The 18,907-nt window shown below is 40.1% G+C and overlaps 1 protein-coding gene across 1 annotated transcript; it reads left to right on the plus strand.

The window, feature by feature from the left end:
- The first annotated feature begins 5,673 nt into the window (after positions 1 to 5,673).
- Positions 5,674 to 13,599, plus strand: LOC106496767 (monocarboxylate transporter 13-like). The gene is given in 5 exon segments (XM_067316379.1): positions 5,674 to 5,875; positions 9,766 to 9,909; positions 11,043 to 11,846; positions 13,374 to 13,490; positions 13,493 to 13,599. Coding segments are annotated over 5 exon segments (1,374 nt in total).
- The last annotated feature ends 5,308 nt before the right edge of the window (positions 13,600 to 18,907 follow it).

An 18,907-nucleotide genomic window follows, 5' to 3' on the forward strand; every position in this document is an offset into this window, starting at 1 on the left:
GATTACTGATCAGTTCATAAGATAAGCATGATAGTGTGTAGAAAAAAAATAGAAATAACAACAAGCTACTACAACAAAACCCCACACAAAACTATTACCTTAACAGGCTATAGCCACCACATGGTTAGTGCAAGACAAATTCTTAGGAAACACAGAATCAGTTACCGTAAGTTAGCAGTGAAAGCATGGCAAGATCCAGCAGAGCATATAAATACATAAAGAATTGGGGGCCCTGAAAAAAAAAAATCACACAACCAAGGGACTGCTGTAATATGGTGAAAGGCTGTAGCCATATGTGTTGCAGCCTTAGGATCTGGAGAGCACAGACAAGCTTTCTGTCATTTCTGTAGTTGCTGAGGGCTCTGTGACACTCCTATGTAGTCAACATCTGGCCAGCAGAAAGAAGACACAAATAAATTCCATATGTGAACAAACATCAGCAGCAACTGCCCAAAAAACCCAGGGAGGTTCAGATCTGCTGACACATCTGAACTTTCCAGTCGGCCCAACACCTGAACTGAGTAAAAACTGTATATTGCAGTCCAAGTCTAGTACCTGCACAACACATATATATTAGTAAATCTATCTTCCTCCTCTCCTTCCCTCCATCCATCCCTGATTTTTCTTTCTCCAATTTCTAGTCAGTATAGAACTTAGATTTTCTGAGTGTAGGTGGAGTCAAATGCCTTTTGGGGAGGGGGAGGGAGGAATTTTCTTTCTTATAAAATCCAACAGCTTACATATCCTGAATGAGACTGATTGATTGATTGATTTTCTCAGCTGGGCCTACAATGAACAATGAGTAAGATGACTTGATGGTTTGCTGCACAACTCAAGAACTTATGTATGACTGGGAGGTAAAGGAAGAGCTTCATACCCCATGCAAACCTGGCTTATCTGAATAAGGTAATTTTTTTATGCTATACTTCATTTTTGTTATTTCAAACAGACTGCTCAGAGCATTCAACCAATATCTTCCATCCTGATATGTCAGTAAGTTGTTTTATAGACCCTGTTCATTTAGGCTGGCTCTTACTGAAATTATGTTAATGAAGTTAGAAAGGACAATTTTGTTAAGAGGTCTTGAATTTGTGCCTGAAGAACAATAACTAGCTTGGCTATGTTGTATTTGAAGTTGGGGAGGCATGTGAGCATCAGCAGTATCAGTTATTATATGAAGACCAGAAGGTATCTGAGTCTGACAAACACAGTAAATATCTGTTTCCTGGCTGTGTACAAAGCCACATGTATGAAGGAAGTTTTAGCATATATTAGCATTTATTTCCTTGTTTCTTTCCCTCCTTCTTTTAATCTAACAATTAAAAAATATTTTAGTCAATGTGTTGTCATCTTATTAAAGACCTACTTCATATTTAGTTTTAAGTAGTTCATTTTCCTGAATAGTTTCTACTTGAAGGTAGTTTTGGTGGTAGTTGTGACCCAGTATCAGCCATTAGGTTATAGTAGTTTTGCCTTTGTGTATATCAGCAAGCAATTTTCTTTTTCGTTCAAACCCAAGTTGAATTACCATACTTTACTGGGAAACAAAACCAAAAACCCACTAGCAAGTCATGGTTCTTCATGTAAGCATGACAAAACTTAATACTTGCCTTTTTTCTCTTCTGTGAGAACCTGCTTCTGTAAAATGCTGAGTATCCCTGGCTCCTACTGAATCCATCCAGCCCCTAAGTGATAGTAAATATAGTTATTTAGGGGCCTTTATTTGTTAGTTGCATGAGAACAGGAAGACTGTGGTTCATGGCAACTGGAATCTTTTCTTGATTTTACTACCAAGTTGTTCTGTGACCTGCAGCAAACATTTTACAATCATGCATAAATTTGCCTTCGTAAAAAGCAGATTAGACCATTGAGCACCAGATAACTAAATAATGCAAGTCTCATTCTTTACAAGTTTGTATGGCACCCTAAAATGAAAGCAGCCAAACAAGATTTATGTAATTCATTATTATTTCCTGATTTACCCCTCTGAATCACTGACATGAATAAAAGCACTACTAGCATAATGGCTGTGTTAGGCTTTGGAGAACTTATGGCTCATGAGTAGAGGAACACCTAAAGTGCCAGAGAAAGTGCCTTTGTAGCTACTCAGCTGCAAAGATACCGGTTGCACTTTTACCTGCACATCCTTGCTGTCTCCAACTGGAACAGACAGTGCAAGCATCTGAAGCACAGTCATTTCCCCCGTCAGGTTAATGGCCCTACTGGCAAAGCTGCCTGGTCTTCCTGCTGCACGCGCTACAAGCACAGATCACAGCATTACGGCTTTCTTGGCTGAAGTTCCTGCCTCACAGGGCATCTGCTCCAGCAGCCACGGGAAAGCTCAGAGCTAGGAAGCAGTGGGATGCTAGAGATGATGCTTGTGCTTCCAAGCACAGCTTTGCATCCTCTTTGAGATTTCTTATGTGCAGGCAAGTGCAATGGAAAGGGCAGTTTCCCTGCAGCTTTTTCCTCCTTTCTTTTAATTGGTCAGTTTTAAAAGCAAGAGGAGAAACGAGAGACTTTTAAAAACTTATCACTTATGACTGCTCAATAGTTGAAAGCAAAAAGAGATTTGGGGTGATTTTCTCAACTGAGTTTTGTTCTCACTTACATGCCTGTAGCCAACTTTCACCTGCAAGTAAAGGAGCGTACCATCAGAGCATGCTGTCAGAGACAACACATCCACCCATTGCAACATCTCAGCTTTTCTCTGCTCAGTTCAGGCATTTCAGCAATTCCCTATAGTATGTAGCTGCACTGCTTTCAAATTTGTAGGACTCCTGAGAAAGATAGTAACTTTATTAACTAATCAAGCAACTGATATAGCCTCTTCATTTTGGAATTGCATCTATAACTGTGAACAGGTTGGAGAGTGAATTTGGAGCTGTGACATAGAAGATATTCTTGTAGGAAAAAGGTCATGAAAGTCTTATGAGCAGTAGAATCTGATTTATTCTCCTTTTAGGGCAGGGTTTGCCTAATGAAAGTAAAGAGTCCTGGGTGGTGTCAGGAAGTAGTAGATTTTATCATGGTTGCTTTAGTCTGGGTGCAGCTTGGTAAGTAGAAGCAGTTCTTCGATCTGTCCTGCGGCACAGATCCTAATCCCTTGCCTAGGCATGTCCATGCAGAGTGCAATAATGTCAGTATCACTCTGCCCCAGCAGGCTAATTTAGACAGAGTCTTGCATCCTTCTTTATGTTTGCTAATGCCTAAAGCCAAATTACGACCATGCTGCTTGAGCCCAGCAATATATGACATGGCTACAGTTTGATCTCATTTTATATTTTCTTACAGTATCTGAGCACTAATACAAATGTTAATGTTTTCAACCTCACAAAATTCATGTTCTGTGAAAGTATTAGCTGCATTTGATAACGGAGAAAACAGGGGGTCAGCAAGGTTAAATAATGTGCTCAAGGTCATCTAGAAACTGTGGGAATGAATTCCAGATTTCTTCATATAGACCCCAACCACGAGGCATTCCTTCTTCTCTTTTGTCTGAGCTTTTAGATTTTCAGGAGGTTGTTTTTTGCAACTGACAAATCTGTCTGGCTATGTCTGTCATGCAGATGTGTCTGGTGCCATATGTTGATCAGAAGTTTGAGCCAGACACATGGCAGCAGGATGATTTTGCTTCTGTTATCTATAAGAGCCTGACTGGTGCTTTGTACTGGACAGCTTGTAGAGCTATGGATTCCCTCAACCCTTGTCTTTCTCAGCTGCGTACAAGAGGATAAATGTAAGTACAGCAAGATCATTTTTAGCTCACATTCTCCCTCCTAAATCAAAACAGCTTTCTGTGCCATATCTCTTTTACTCTGTAGTTTATAGTGCAACCTGCCTGCTCAAAATTATTTTCAGTGTCTTTGAAGAAAAACAAGAAGAGTAGGAATGTTTCCCTCTCAGCTCTTCCATGCACTGCATGATTTTCTCAAGCTAGTCACAGACTTTCTAAGGAGAAATATGCTTTTTCAGCTACAGATTTAGTAAGATGTGTCTGTCTATTGAGACGTCTTCACAGAGAAGCACGTCACATTTGGACAAAAATGCTTTGCAGCACTGAAACCATCAATGTTTGTAAATGCTCAAATACTACAAAGAGGGCTCTTTCCCACTGCTCCTTGCAAGTTACTCACAATGTAAAGATGGTTATCTTGCTTCAGGCCAGAAGGGGATGCCTCAGGTTTAACCATAGATTAAGCATAAAGCAATAGTTCCCAGGTTCTGACTATTTGCAGATTGGAGACTTCCTGAGCCAGAGACCATTTTTGAGTATTTAGTGATCCTAAACAGTTTTCTACAGCCCAAATGTATCTAATATTTCCATGTAAAGTTTTAGCATCTTGTGACAAGGAGCTCCACAGTTTCACAATGTGCAAGTAGTGTCCAGACCTCTACTACCATATCTAACACTGGTTCCTTAATATACTCCTTGGAGACCAGAAAAATACCCAGTTTTATGCTGAATACCATTTTCAGTATTGCATCCATGCTGTTTAGGGAAAAAACCTATTGCCTCTGGAATTACTAAGAAATTATTGTCTTGGTTCTGAATTAGAATATTTCTTAAAATTTTTCATATTACTCTTAGTGTTACGAAATAATCTACATGAGTTAGTATTAAGTTCATGCATTTCCACCCTTCTCTTTAGTCAAAGTTACCAGTTCACCTGGGATATGAAAGACAAAACACACAAAAAAAGGGGTTGGCTGCAATACTCCTAGAATTTATGCAATGATCAAAAAGACAGTATCAAGGTCTAGACAATCCCATATTCAACCCCTTTAATTTTTCTGCTTTTAAATGTCATTTAGATCACAAGGTAATACATTTGCCAAATAGAAGGTTCAGTCTCCCAGAGAGAGATTCAAGTCAGCAATGGAAAGCCCACTGGATTCAGACTTCCAGATAAGTGAAATAGCCTTCTTTAATTTCTGCTTTTGAGGGCACCTAGAAGATTGAAACTGACAAGTTTCCTGCCTTTTGAAGGTTAAGGATCTTTTCTTTTTCTACCTCCTATTCAGTCACAATAATGATATCACTCACAGGAGCACATAGCAAATATAATTATGCTTTATTCTTATACACAGTTGTGACTGGGATTATTTAGCTGATGACTGCAAACAGCAGCTGCTATGGCCTTATTTGTAAACTTTATTTCATTGCCCAAAGAACATTAGAAAATATGGTATCATGTCATACATTTTTTTTTCTTGTTTATTATAAGATGTTGTTTTAAAAAATAGATGGGATAGGGTTCTTAAAGTTTACTAGAATGGGTAGGATACTGGACCTATCTTTGAGAATCTTAATGCCTACTTCATCTCTCCTTCCAGTCTTACCATATTCTCTCCCATTTGCACTTGTGCATGCTTCTTTTTGTCCTCCTTACCTGAACATTTTTCCTTTCTTCATTTTTTAACCTTTCTTCTCTTCCTCCTGTCTCCTGGCACACCTATTTCCCAGTTAATACTTTAAATCAAAGCACTGAAATGCATATTATATTTTCCATTGGCAATTACTTGTGTAAGCCATTCCTAGAGTATTTTAATTCATTTCCTTAACACTAGGCCTTTTCCTGATTTGCAGATCTGTTAAAAATCCTCACCACCAGCAAGCCCCAACAACAACAACAAAAAAGGAACTGAGAGAAGATCTGATAAGTAGAAAAGATGCAGGGCAAAGAGAGCAATTCACCAGATGGTGGGTATGGATGGGTTGTGGTAGCGTCAGCCTTCTTGGTGATGGGCCTTAGTGCTGCTGTCCTCAAGGCTTTTGGTCTGTTCTTTGTTGAAATCCAGCAGCACTTTGATGAACTGGCAAGCATCAGTTCCTGGATCACGTCAATAACGATAGCCATTTTTCATTTAGGAGGTAGGTATAAGTGTTCCTCTAGCACTTATTTTAAAATCTTAACTACTCAAGACATTTCAAAGAGCTTCCATAAAAAAATCTCACAAAACCAGACATGCAGAAGCAACACTTCCTCCTTGTCTTCACAAAATTGGTATTTGCATCCTCTCATAAAGATGTATCTATGCCTCAGACATGGAATGGATTAGTGATGACTCTTTGCATATACATAGAAATCTGGTTACCTTAAAGAACTTTATGTACCTAGGCTCGTGATTCAATTTTCCTGCAGGCCCTGAATCGAACTCAGTGGGAGTAAACCTAAGAACTTCAGAGCTTGCTGGATCAAGCTCATAAACCAGTTTGTGCAAGCTCACTGATTTCACAGTGACTATTACTTTTTCCAATTTCCGTAAAACAAGAGGTGTGACCCTGCCCTGTCAGATAACTATATACTACCAAAATGGTGGCTCTCAGTCCTGCTTTCCTCCCATTTCTCATTTTTGCCCTCACCAAGATCCCTCTCCTTCTGTCCATAGCCAGTTCTGGCACACTCTATGAACCATTTCAAGTCATTAATCTAACAGAAAACTAGGTTAAAAAAAATTTTTCAGTTCACCCAGAGCTAGTATAAGGAAGGCAAGACCATACAAGCAGAGAGTAAGGGAAGAGAGAGTGAACTATTCCAGTCAAAGGCAATGAGCTATTGGATCAGCTAAACTATCTTATCTCACCAGACTAATGAGGGAAAACTATCAAATGTACAATATGCATTCTTTGACTCTTCACTGAGTAGTCATTTTCAGAGCCCTTCGTACCCTTGTAAATTAGGTTATCCTTCACCATTACAGTGAGGATTCCAAACATGTGTAGACAGGAACTATACAGAATTTGTGATGTCCACATATTCTCATTATAGATACATGATTTTAATGGGTAAGTATACTTATGTAATAAATACTATTATAATTCTGGCTGTGAAGACATTTCATTGCACAGATACTGTGTAATTACAGGCATCCTACTCAGTTCACACCTATCAGGGTTACTGTTGTAATCACAGTACTTCCAAAGATCATGAACAACTGGTCTTCCTTTGAAAAACATATTCAGAAGAACAAAATAATAATTCAAAATAAAAATGCAAAAGATAAAACAAATTATAGGCTCACAAAATTTTATCAGTTCCATAAGCTGCTGTTTTCGTTGCTCAGTTTGGAGTATTAGAGCTTGTTTCATTCTGACAAAAAGAATTAATTAAAAAATCAGTAAAAAGCCTGTTTTCCCACTTCCTTCATGGACTCCAGAAATGAATAAATGGGAATCTATCAATTTGGTTCACAAATTAGGCTTATCACTGACCTGTTGTGGTACTAGTTTTGTCATTCAGACATATGAACTTAATCAGAAAAAAATGCCAATATAGGAGGACCAAAGAACTCAAAACCTTGATTTTGTTTTAAATTTACATTTTCATTATATAGGAATGCATCAAGGATACAGCAGAAAGAATGAGATTATCAGTGTATAAGACAACAAAAATTATGTTTGCCTAACCAGGGTCTGAAGTTGTCCTACTTCAAAGAAAGCAGCTATAATTTTCAGCAGAAAGGCAGTGATCTTCCCATCCTTCAAAACCTTTTGAAAATAATCCTATTTTATGAATACAGTCTGATGCCCAAACATTCTAAAACACTTTCTTACAGCAGTCCATGGTTCTCAGGTCACTAGGTAATTTTCATTATCTTTTCTTGCCTTTGCTTCATTTATAGGGAACAGAAGACTTTCTGCTGAAGATCATCTGAGCCTCCAGTTCATTGAGCATCTTTCCTGGCCTGACTTGGTCATTCTTAGTATGTTCCTGTGGGAAACCTCCAGTGTCATTTGTCTCAGTATGAAGTATGATCAGCGAATTATTCATTTTTCCCATTTGGATCATTTCAGCAGTAGCTCCAATCTCTTGTGTGGAAGGACAGTGCGTGCTTCTATATTTTGGGTTTGCATCTGCAGCAGGCAGTTCAGTTATCATAGCAAGGACTCCCCTATCACAAAAATCTGCCTCCTCTTAATACTAATGTGCATCTCCCACCACTTTTCATTTTTGCACAGTGATTGTTTTCCCCTACCATTTTTTGTAAGTTTTTTGTATATTGTCCTTTATTCTTTCAGACTCTGACCCTTAGCAGTCTTCACCACTTCCTGTTCTGGGGCTAGTTTCTTTCTTCTTTTCCTTGCTACCCCATGTTTAATTTCTACCTATTTCTGCTCCTCATTCTCTAATACAAAAACTTTCTCTGTAGCAGTATTTCTGCTCCAACTTCAGGTCTTTCTCCTGTAATTAAGTACTTCCATGGGTCTTCCTTGTTATCCCAGAGTCTAATTATTTTTTGCTCATCATATGACTCTCCAACTGTGTATGCATTGTCCTATCTCATCCCCTCCACTACATCTTTCAGACCATGACTGAATTCCAGTATCATTTTTACATGCTTATCAAAACATGGTATTTTTGCTGTAAATGCTGATGGAACATTTGGGGTTTGTATAGCTTCTTTCAGGTACCTACTGTCAGATAATATACATCCTGCAGCTTCTTCACCAATTAATGTCTGTCTGCTAGGTTTATTTCACTTGTCTTAGTTATCAAATTCTCTTCTTTCTTTTCTTAACACAGGAAAATATACAACAACTTGCCCCTACAAACTATTATAAAACCTACTTTGCTGTCTGCCTTCTGTTCATTGTTTCTGCACTTATTTCAGTTTATAGCAATGTTTCTTATGAATTCTTATGAATTTCAATGTATCCCTGAACTCCAGTTTCTAGATTCTCTATCATTTGTATGAAGCTGACTACCTATACTCACTAATAAACCCCACCCAAGAATTGATGGTGTGATGTGTTACTTGGGATCCCTCTAGTGGCTATGGTTATTTCACAGAAATGTATATTTACTGGTTTGAGATTGTCTCTGCAGAACATGCCTTTTGATGATAGGTTTAGTCTTGATCTTGACTCTTTGATGATGATGGAAAAATAGCTAGGGAGTATAACTGATCCTTAATTAAGCAAAAATGTTGTTAATAATTTCTGGTGCTTCTAAACAGTGACTAGAGACTGGTTCTTTGTTTTTTTTGGAATTTCTGCACCAAGTTATGAGCGTGACTGAGGAAAAAACCCTCAGATTTGTAGCTTGTGCAACTTTTCTCTCTTGTGTGTTGAAGAGTTCCTACAGTCTGCTGAGAGAAACAGTACTATTGAAAACCAAATTTAAGAAATGAACTGTACAGTTCCTGGAAAAAATACTGCTGCAAGTTAACCCTGGATTTTTTGTTCTTTATAAAACATTTGCAATTCCATGAACAGATGATTTTGCAAAGCTCTAGAAATTAAGAAGAGGATTAGTTTTATTCAGATAATTTTCATGCCGGCCATATCAGTGATACATTGACAATAATAAAAGTTTTATAGATTAACCTAGATAGTCTATGGCTGAGGCTTCACTTCCTGCCATGTTGTTAGGTGTACACTTACATGAAATTCAGTAGAACTGTTCCAAAAAGAAGGCACTGACATGCTCTTCTCTATAAAAAAGTCCACTTCACATATTCAGAATATATTTTGGAAGGGTTTTTCTTCTCTCTGCTCTCAGGACGATTACTCCCCTATCAGCAAACATCCAATTTTAGAATCACAGTCTCCCCCTTTTCCAGCAGAATACAGCAGAACTGTGACACTCTCTCTCTCTGTCTCACACACACACGTACCTCTCCTCCACAGAACAAAACACTGTATTTGAGACAGGCATTATATGGCTAATTCTTCAAATGCTTTATTTGGTTGTACAAGCACGTTAATCAGCTGCTTGTTCCTAATGTAATTATCTTACTCTTAATTTGCTGTTGATCTAGCCCCTGTAGCCAGCTCACTATGTGTAAAATACACTCATCGGGCAGTTGTGATTACTGGAGGACTCCTTGCTTTTTCAGGAATGGCACTGGGATTTCTTGGACTCAACATGGTTTAAATGTATGCAACAACTGGCTTCCTGCAGGGTATAGTTTTATGGCTTTAGAGATTTTTTTCACTTATAAATCAAAGCCCTTATTTTACAGTGCTGATGGTAGGAGGTTTAAAATCTGATTCCTATTGTGATTTTATAAATAACCAGAACCAGTAACAATCTTTAAAGATTGTTTCCCTCGTGTCCTGCTCTGAAAGTAAGAACTTGTCCTAGAAAACTGCAGTCACAAAGTATGATAATAATTAGATGGCAATAATTTTCACCTGCAAATTATTTTCAGTCAGAAAGTTAAAAGCATTTTATCTTTTAATCACAGCTGAAAGCTCTGTGAAGGTCTAAAGAACCTAAAGGCTGCTAAATTGCAAGAACATAGAGCTCCCACATTTTGTATTTTGTATCAAATAGTCCTATGTTTTTGGTCACAGGCCGAGGCCTTGTTTCCAGTCCTTTGCTTTACTCCAGGTTAAAATCAGTCAGAAAGCTGTTTTTAACAACTACCAGATTTTCCTGGAACAGGAGGTAAAGCTGGCAGGAAATAAAATAAATCATTCCCAGATCCATACTGGATGCATGAGAAAATGTCTGGAATTAGAGCCTTTTGGCAGTCCTGGGCCTGCTAAATAGTTTCTTGGAAGTCATTAAAAGTAGTGTAAAATAGAGCAGATTTGAAGCCAAGCAGGTCCATCCAGAAAATGAAGAGCATATAGATGCAATATGCCAGCAACCTACCCATCCTCCCCCATTTTCTAACCCTGAGCACAGCTCAGCTTAACCCAGAGATCTGATCCGGGACCATCTAGTCCTTAATTAGGACAGCATTAACACTCCAAGGTCTATCTTGTTTTAACCACATGGACATCTATTTTCCACCTAGTGGCAAATTTGTCATGCCAGCTTTTTTCTTCCACAGTCAGAATATAATAGTGTAAACTTCATACTCCTGTTTTGCTACTTAAACATACAACTTATTCTTACAGAACACGTGCCACAAATAAACTCTAACAAACAGTACAGCTGAGCTGATGCTTCTGCTAGAAACAAAACTGTTTTTCTTTTCCCAATTTTTAACTTTGCAAATATAGGAACATTTACTGTTTTAATTGTCACCTTCATACAATACCCCAGTGGTGTCTAACTGGTGCTATTTGTACTGGTGTTTTTCAGGACTTGGGATTTCCTTTTCATGGATACCGGCCATTAGCATTGTTAGCCATTACTTCTCCAAGAAAAGAGCTGTGGCTAATGCTATTGCCAGTGCTGGAGAATGTGCCTTTGCCTTCACCTTTGGGCCATTTTTCCAGTAGTTGATTGGTCAATATGGATGGAAAGGTGCCCTCTTGATCATAAGTGGCATCCAACTCAATATTTGTGTCTGTGGAGCACTGATGCGACCACTGAAAAGCAGCTGCCTCCCTGAGACTAGCTGTCCTGAAGCTGAGACACCATCTGGCAATAGGACACCTAGGAGAGACAGAGATAAGTCTCCCATCACACACAAAACCTTCAACTGGATGCTTGTGAGGAGACTGGAGTTTGTACTTTATGACATTTTTGGCATTTTAGCTGCTATGAGTTTTTTTGTTCCTCCATTATTTTTAGTTCCACTTAGCTACAGTCTTGAAATAGGTGAGTCTCGGACTGCATCTCTCCTGTCCATTTTGGCTGTGGTGGATTTTGCAGGCAGATTGTTATGTGGCTGGTATGCCAATCTCCATGTCACCAAAACTATTCATTTGTTGACAATGACAATTGCGCTGATCAGTACTTCTCTGATGCTGTTGCCACTGGCTAACCATTACCCGTCCTTGGCAATATTCGCTGGCTTCGACAGCTTCTTCTTTGGCACAACAGTTGCCATTCACATTACAGTGTTAGCAGATGTTGTAGGCATGTCAGATTTTGACAGTGCTCTAGGGCTTTTCATGCTCATTTGAAGCACTGGAGGTTTTGCAGGGCCTCCTCTTGCTGGTAAGTTAAGATACTTTCCTCAATATAGTTTACAAGTGGAAAGTAAAACTGTACTGAAAAGTCTTGACCTGAGCCCAAATTTCCCTGCCTTTTAGCTCAGAGGCACCTGGGCCAAGAAGTATTTTAAAACAAAGAGTCTGTTTAATTCATCTCAAAAATATCTTGCTCCCTCTCTTCTCTGTGACTTTAGAGATACCTTTCCAACATGAAAGCAGAGAAGAACGGCAGGGCCACACGATGTTGTTCCCATTTCCTGAATCCCACAGAATCCTGCTTGATGAACTCCCGCTGTCTTGCTATGAAAGTGTATCTCTGGGACAAGCAGCAGATCCACACTTACAGAGTGGAGACTGTTGGGTTACTGGCAATTTGAGAGCAGCGATGGCTGCATCAATGTTGAAATTGCTGGAAAGGTTTCTACAGAGGGTCACAGCTAACAGCTTATGCGAACCTCAGGGAAATATTCTTGGGGTGCCTGCTGTTTTCAGATAGCATTTGAGCTAACCAATATAATAAATGTGTAAAAAAAATTGTAAAAAACAGTGGGAAGAGAGACCAGACAGTGAAACAGCACATAGGATTGTGGGTGGCAATGATAAAAAGTTCATCTTGGAAAAACGCGAGAAAACCAAACTACAAGCTGGAGGGACTTTACAATGTGATACAGCAGAGAAAAGACCAATGCGACTTGTACAAAGTGGATCTGAGTCCTCATGCAAAGACCACTGCATGTAATAAGGAACTGCTCACAGATTACAGTGACTTCTTGGTAGTGGTGCCGCACTAAGACTAGAATGAGGGCTAGAGAACAGACCAAATCTGGACCAAATTTGCAGTGGCAGGAAACCAGTCAAGCAGCCTTCATCAGCCCACAAATGAATCTGCAGTTGTACCCGCAGAGCAGCCCATACTACTACATATACAACTACGGTACTACTACAGTATTATTATTTTTTCAGTATGATACATGATGGCATGAAGTATTGTGGTTGGATTAAAGTTACCTAAAAATCAGGGCCTTTTCGCTCATTAACCTCTGTAATTCTTTGAAAAGTGATTAACAGGAAAGCCAGTAACACAGCAGGCAAGCTTTCAATCTCTCTCTGTCCAGTAGAGGGCCTCTCCTTTCCTTTAAAATCTCATGCTCTATAATTATGGTCCAAATTACAGCAACTGAGGATAGCTATGCTGCAGAACACAGGACTACTAAAATACAGAGTTGTAGGATTTGTTTTTTTCTGCCATTACCTTTATTATCTGCTGTATTTTGGGTTGGAAGATGCTTCAGACTGTAGACCATTTTGTTTTACTAACAATTCTCATTATGCAAAATAAACGAGAAGTGAATTGTGTTTCGCATTTAGAAATGCTATAACAGAGTGATGATGATCTATGCACTCTTAGTGCAAGGATCTGCAAGATGTAGCACATACACTCTCTTTATGAGAGGATACATTCACGTTTATAAGCTAATTCACATTATCTCTTTTCTATCAGTTGACATTACTGTCACTTTTTTCTCTCCAGGTCTGATTGTGGACATGGCTGGAGATTACAGAGCAGGCTTCTACATGGCAGGAGCCACTCTTATCCTATCTGTTGTATTTTTAGTTATTTTAGATCAATTTCAGCAGAGAAAAGAAAAGAAAACCAGACTAACACTAAACCAGAAAAATCGATGTTGCCCTACCCTTCGCTCCATTTCCTGAAACTTCAGAACAGAAGATATCAAGAGCATGATGTAGTGGTGTGATTACATTGCACATATTACAGCATTTCAGGACTTACTGAAGTGTTTTCTTTTCTCCAAACTCAGTATCAGTAGGATCTATAAACTGAGAGATGTTTTGGGTAGGTGTGTATGAAACTCAGGAAAAAAGTCATTAGTTTACAAGTAAGCAACACCAATAATCATTGTCTTATTATTTTGATGCTGAAGTTGCATTTTGGCTATGCTCGTCTTCAATACAGTCCCACAAGGCTGTGATAAGCAAACTAGGGAAAATATGGTCTCAATGAAATTACCATGAAGTGTGTACCCAGCGGACTGAAACCCTCCCCCCAAATACAGACCCCACCTATCACAGTCAAGTAGGAAAAGGCACCAGCTGGAATGTCACAGCTGTTTAACCTGGGGCAAATACTGTTCAGTATTTTCATTTAACAATTGTTTACGAAAGTGAGAGTACATGAATACAGTGTTCAGTTAAAAGGTTTGCAAATACTCAGCAGAGCAAGGATTAGAATCCAAATGAACCTGATAAACTGAAAAAATGCATGAACAATTAAATTCAATAAAGAGAAGTGCAGTTCTAAATATCAGAAGGAGTAAACAAAACACACGCGGAGCAGGGAATGATTGATGAATAAGGAGAACTAGAGGAACTAAGGCAACTAAGTAACTAAGTAAACTAAGGTTACAGTTAACTTCAGACTGAGTAAGAACTCCAAATACAACGCTGTATTGCAAAAGGCAAATGCCTTCTGTGCTGCAGTAAGATAGAGGCAATAATGATGCTTGCGAGGCTTTAACCAGAAAAGGAACATAAATTGCAGGCAATTAAGGGGAACAAGAATGAGAAAGGTTTAGAAAACATGGCATAAAGAGAAAGGTCAAGAAATTAGGTTTGTCTAAGTTCAGAAAACAGAAGGTTGTGAAGGGCATGAGAACAGCCTTCAAATCTGTAAAAGGCTGAGCTAAAGAAGACATGATCAATTCCTTTCCTTGTTAAGGCAATTAGTAATTGACAGAGTTTGTGGCAAGGCAGAGTTATATAATTGGAAAAAGCTTCCTCACTAATAAAGACAGTGAAGCATAGGCATAGAAACAGACTACTTAGGAAGAATACGAAATCATAGAGATATTCATAAGACAGAATCTAAATATACTCAATTCTGCCTCAGAATAGGGGGATGGACTAGATGGTTTTGTGAGGTCCTCTTTAGTCCTACATTTCAGTTATCCTAAGGCTAATGTTTGCAAATATTTGTAATTTTGAGCAAATGTTTGATTTATGAGATTATAAAGATGCCTGTATTTATCCAAATCATATATTTTTTGTAAATTTATTTTATCTGGGGTGAAGAGAAGGTAAAAGAAGGGTGGAAGGATTGGATCATATTTAAACACAGTAAAAAAAACCCTAGCATTTAAAAACTTTAAACCTATTGCAAATATTATAGCTGCCCTAGTTCTGAACTTCAGAAACTTCTGTCATTGAAACACTCTATCTGTGAAGCCAAGTTTAACATGAATCACTCATATAAAATAATTATTTCCTGTCTCTTAGGAATAATAATCATTTCAAAATTTGAATTTAACTCACATTAAATCAGCCAGCCACTAATAAATCAAGTATCTATGAGGGCTTGATTACAGAATACACATTGGAAGGGTCACACTGAATGGTAAAGTCTCATAAAAGGGCCCTGAAATTTGTGACAAAACATTTTTCAATCATTTCAGTTTAAAAATTTACATTTTTTCTAGAAAGTGTTACTCTTCAGTCACTGCTGTGTTCAAGTACTTAAAACAACCTTTCAAAGGTTGGAAAGGAAAGGAAATCACTGGATGTGGGGGGTGAATGGAGAGGCATTTAACCTACACAATTTACACCTCTGAGTTTCTATAAAATTTTGCATTTTATTTGCAGTCCCTGTCACTGATTTCTGTTTTGATGCTTCCTCACATCCGGCACAGGCAGCAAAGAAGGTTAACAGCAGCCTGGGCTGCATGAACAGCGATGCAGCCAGTAGACCAAGGGACTCAGCTCCCGGCGCATCCAGTTCTGGGCCCAGCAGCGCAGAAAAAACAACTGGTGAGCAGGAGCGAGTTCGGCGGAGGCTGGCCGGGGTGCTCGACGTGGGAGCCCGGCGCGGCAAGGAGAGGCTGCGGCGCCGGGGCGGCTCGCCCGGAGCGGGGGCGGCTGCGGGGCACCCACAGGTGGGGAGATGCCACGGGGGCATGAGAAGAAACGTTTCCAACACTGAGCCGGGTCAGAGAGGTGGTGCTGGCTCCGTCCTCGGAGGGTGTCCAGCCCCGGCGGGGTAAAGCCCTGAGTGACCTGGTCTGCCCCCACCAGTGAGCCTGCTGTGGGCTGGGCTTGGACTAAGCACTGGTGGTGCCCGCCAGCCTGAAGAGGATCCTGTAATCCTATGAAGGGAGAAAAGGTAAGCCATTTTGCCGTTTTTTTGCTAAGCACAGTTCACAGTAGTGATCTTCTGGACATTGTGACAGTCAATGACAGGTGACGATCTGTTCCAAAGCATGGAGCAAATACTAAGTGAACATTTGGTTCCTTTTTGGGACTGCTTTTATGTCTATTATAGCAGGAATAGTGTTCAAGCTGCCACTGCTTTGATGAAATTAAGTGGAGGGACTAGCATAGCCCAAGTTTCGTTTCTCTGGACCATTACTGCAGGGAATACTTGCATGAGGTGTAATTGCAAATAACATAAAATTCTTGTAAGATGAAGATGATGCAAATTTTATTCTCATAGGGCATTCCAAATCCCATGTTTTTTAGGACCCTGCAATTCTTATGGAAGGGTCGAAATACAATTTGGACACACCGAATGCAATTACATTAGCTTGTTCTTCTTGGATGTGAAAATTACCTTGTGTCTTGCCCTCTACTGTGAGAGGGACTGAAGGGTAAATGGTACAAAGTAGGAAAAGAAAAACAGAGATCTTTCTCCACAAGAAGCATGAAAACATTATTTTACTATTTTACCAATTTTGCTATAAACTGTTCCTCTAAAATGCAACACAGGCCCTAGAACCTATCTTCCTTCTCAAGAATCACTGCAGAATTTAGCTGCTACAACCAGACATCATAGCGCTCACCCACATAAGATTTCAAATGAAGTCGCTGAGAGTTTTGTGACCAACCCTCATTTGAGAAAACCAGCAGTAGTCCAGGTTTTGCCAGTTCCCAATATCAGCTGAAGCCCACAGAGCTTGGACCTTATGCCATGCATCACTTTTACTGTACTTGCATCTCACCATAAAGGACTGTGAGTTAGAACCACTGATATAAAGGCGCTATGGGACAAATGCCTCACACTGTTTCTGAAGCGTATGCCACATCATGTGCTAAGACTGAGGTCACATCACATCTGCCTAAACCCATGAAGCTAAACACAAGAGCATAAGATACCTTTGAGATCATCCGATCTGAGATGATACAACATGTTGGCCAAAGGATCCTATTAATTAGGAAGGCAGGTGACCCATCTATTCAGAGTTTATTTCTCAATCCTAGAATTCTGCAAGAATATGAAATGTGATCTGCTATTGAGAAACAAGAAGCTGGTTTACTTCTTTAACAGGTCATCTCATAACAAAGTCAGGATTGCCCACATGTGCTATGCTGTTCTCATGCCAAGAGATATTTGATTGCTAAGTGGCCTCTACTGTGTGGTCCCTTATTGCCTGCAGAATACCTGGAAATAGAAATATTCACAGACGTCATCAAAGAAACATAAGTTCTTCATCACTTCTTCCACTTGTTTTCATTAACCACCTGGCATCACGTCTGTTTTACTGGTTTAAGGATCAGGCATTAAACTTCCTCCATGCACTAAAATCTATCAGACTTGGCACACAGCATTAATTTGCATGAGAGAAGTCAACAGAAATATGAACTTTGGTTCAGAAATATGAACTTTGATTGTCATCAATACCACCTGAAACACAAGGAATTCTCTCTACACATAGGAAAACACTTCTTTACTGTGAGGGTGATTGAACACTGGGACAGATTGCCCAGAGAGGCTGTGGAACCTTGACTGGTCATGGTCTTGGGCAACATGGTGTAGCTGAGCAGGGGGTTGGGCCAGATGACCTCCAGAGGTGCCTGCCAGCCTCAGCTATTTTGTGGTTCTGTGAATACAACAAAGGTACTGCTCCCTTTCCTTCCCCACTCCTTCAGTGCTTCAGTCCTGTATCAGCTGGGATCTATTTCAACCTTTGGTCACTACTGTTGGCTCCAGAGTAGTGTAATGAACTCTACTCCTGCTTCACATCATTCTTCTGCACCCTTTGCTGGAAACGGCAGGGACATGCCACAGGGACTCACTCTGCTTGGTTTATTTGCAAAGCAAGACTTGCCCTGCCCTGAAAAAGGCAAAAAGCTGCTTGGTCAGCCTCCCTTCAGTCAGCCACTAAGAGTGAGAAGCAATGGCATGATCCCACTTCCATGGCTTCCTTTGGCAGAGCACATCCCTCCACAGAGATCCTGCATGATACTGAGTAACTGCTTTGGTTTTACAGGGCTGAGCAAGGAATACACAACATAGGTACAGAACTGATCTCACTTCAGTGGACAGCCCACAGATGGAGTCAGTCACAGGTTGTATGTCCTGTGGGGGTGGGAGGAGGAGGAGGAGTGCAAGAAAGGCTTGGCAATCTGCTATTGCTCTAGTGGAAACCAAGCTTATAGTATGCAACAGCACTAACCAATGCGAGATGAGGAGGTAGGTGAACTTTTATAACAGTGGGGATTTCAGATAACTGATTTCCCAAGGCAGCCTCTGCAGCACACAGCCCCACCCATTCTTTGGTCTGGATGGGTGGTACCACAGCACAGAGCAGACTTCATAGCAAACGCTGACGCAATGCTCCCACTGTGCCCTAAGGCCTCATCTCCTATGGACAGAGGAGCAGGATGAAAGGGCAAGAGTTTCTCAACCCACTCTCCACTCAGTGCTATCCCCATTCAAAACTCAGCTTCATCCACTGGTCACAGGAGTTCGTCAAGGGAAAAAGGACCTGGACCTATCCCAGGATTCTCGTTACTCTGCAGGACCTTGAGTGGAATAGATGGCCACAGTCAATGGACCTACACATTTCAGTGTCAGAGGCACTCATGGACTGAGAGGCTTGCTCTACAGAGCCCTCTGAACAACAGGCTGCAGCAGTAGTCCTCCTTCTGTCCCTCACCTTGCTCCTGCAGTGCTGCTGGCAGGATCCTGGTAGGCCATCCCGTAAAAGATGCTACAGGCCATGGAGATGTTATTAAGGATCACACTGGAGGCTTGGTAGGCTCCAGCTGGCTTCA

Source organism: Apteryx mantelli, chromosome Z, assembly GCF_036417845.1.
Source record: "Apteryx mantelli isolate bAptMan1 chromosome Z, bAptMan1.hap1, whole genome shotgun sequence".
NCBI lineage: Eukaryota > Metazoa > Chordata > Aves > Apterygiformes > Apterygidae > Apteryx > Apteryx mantelli.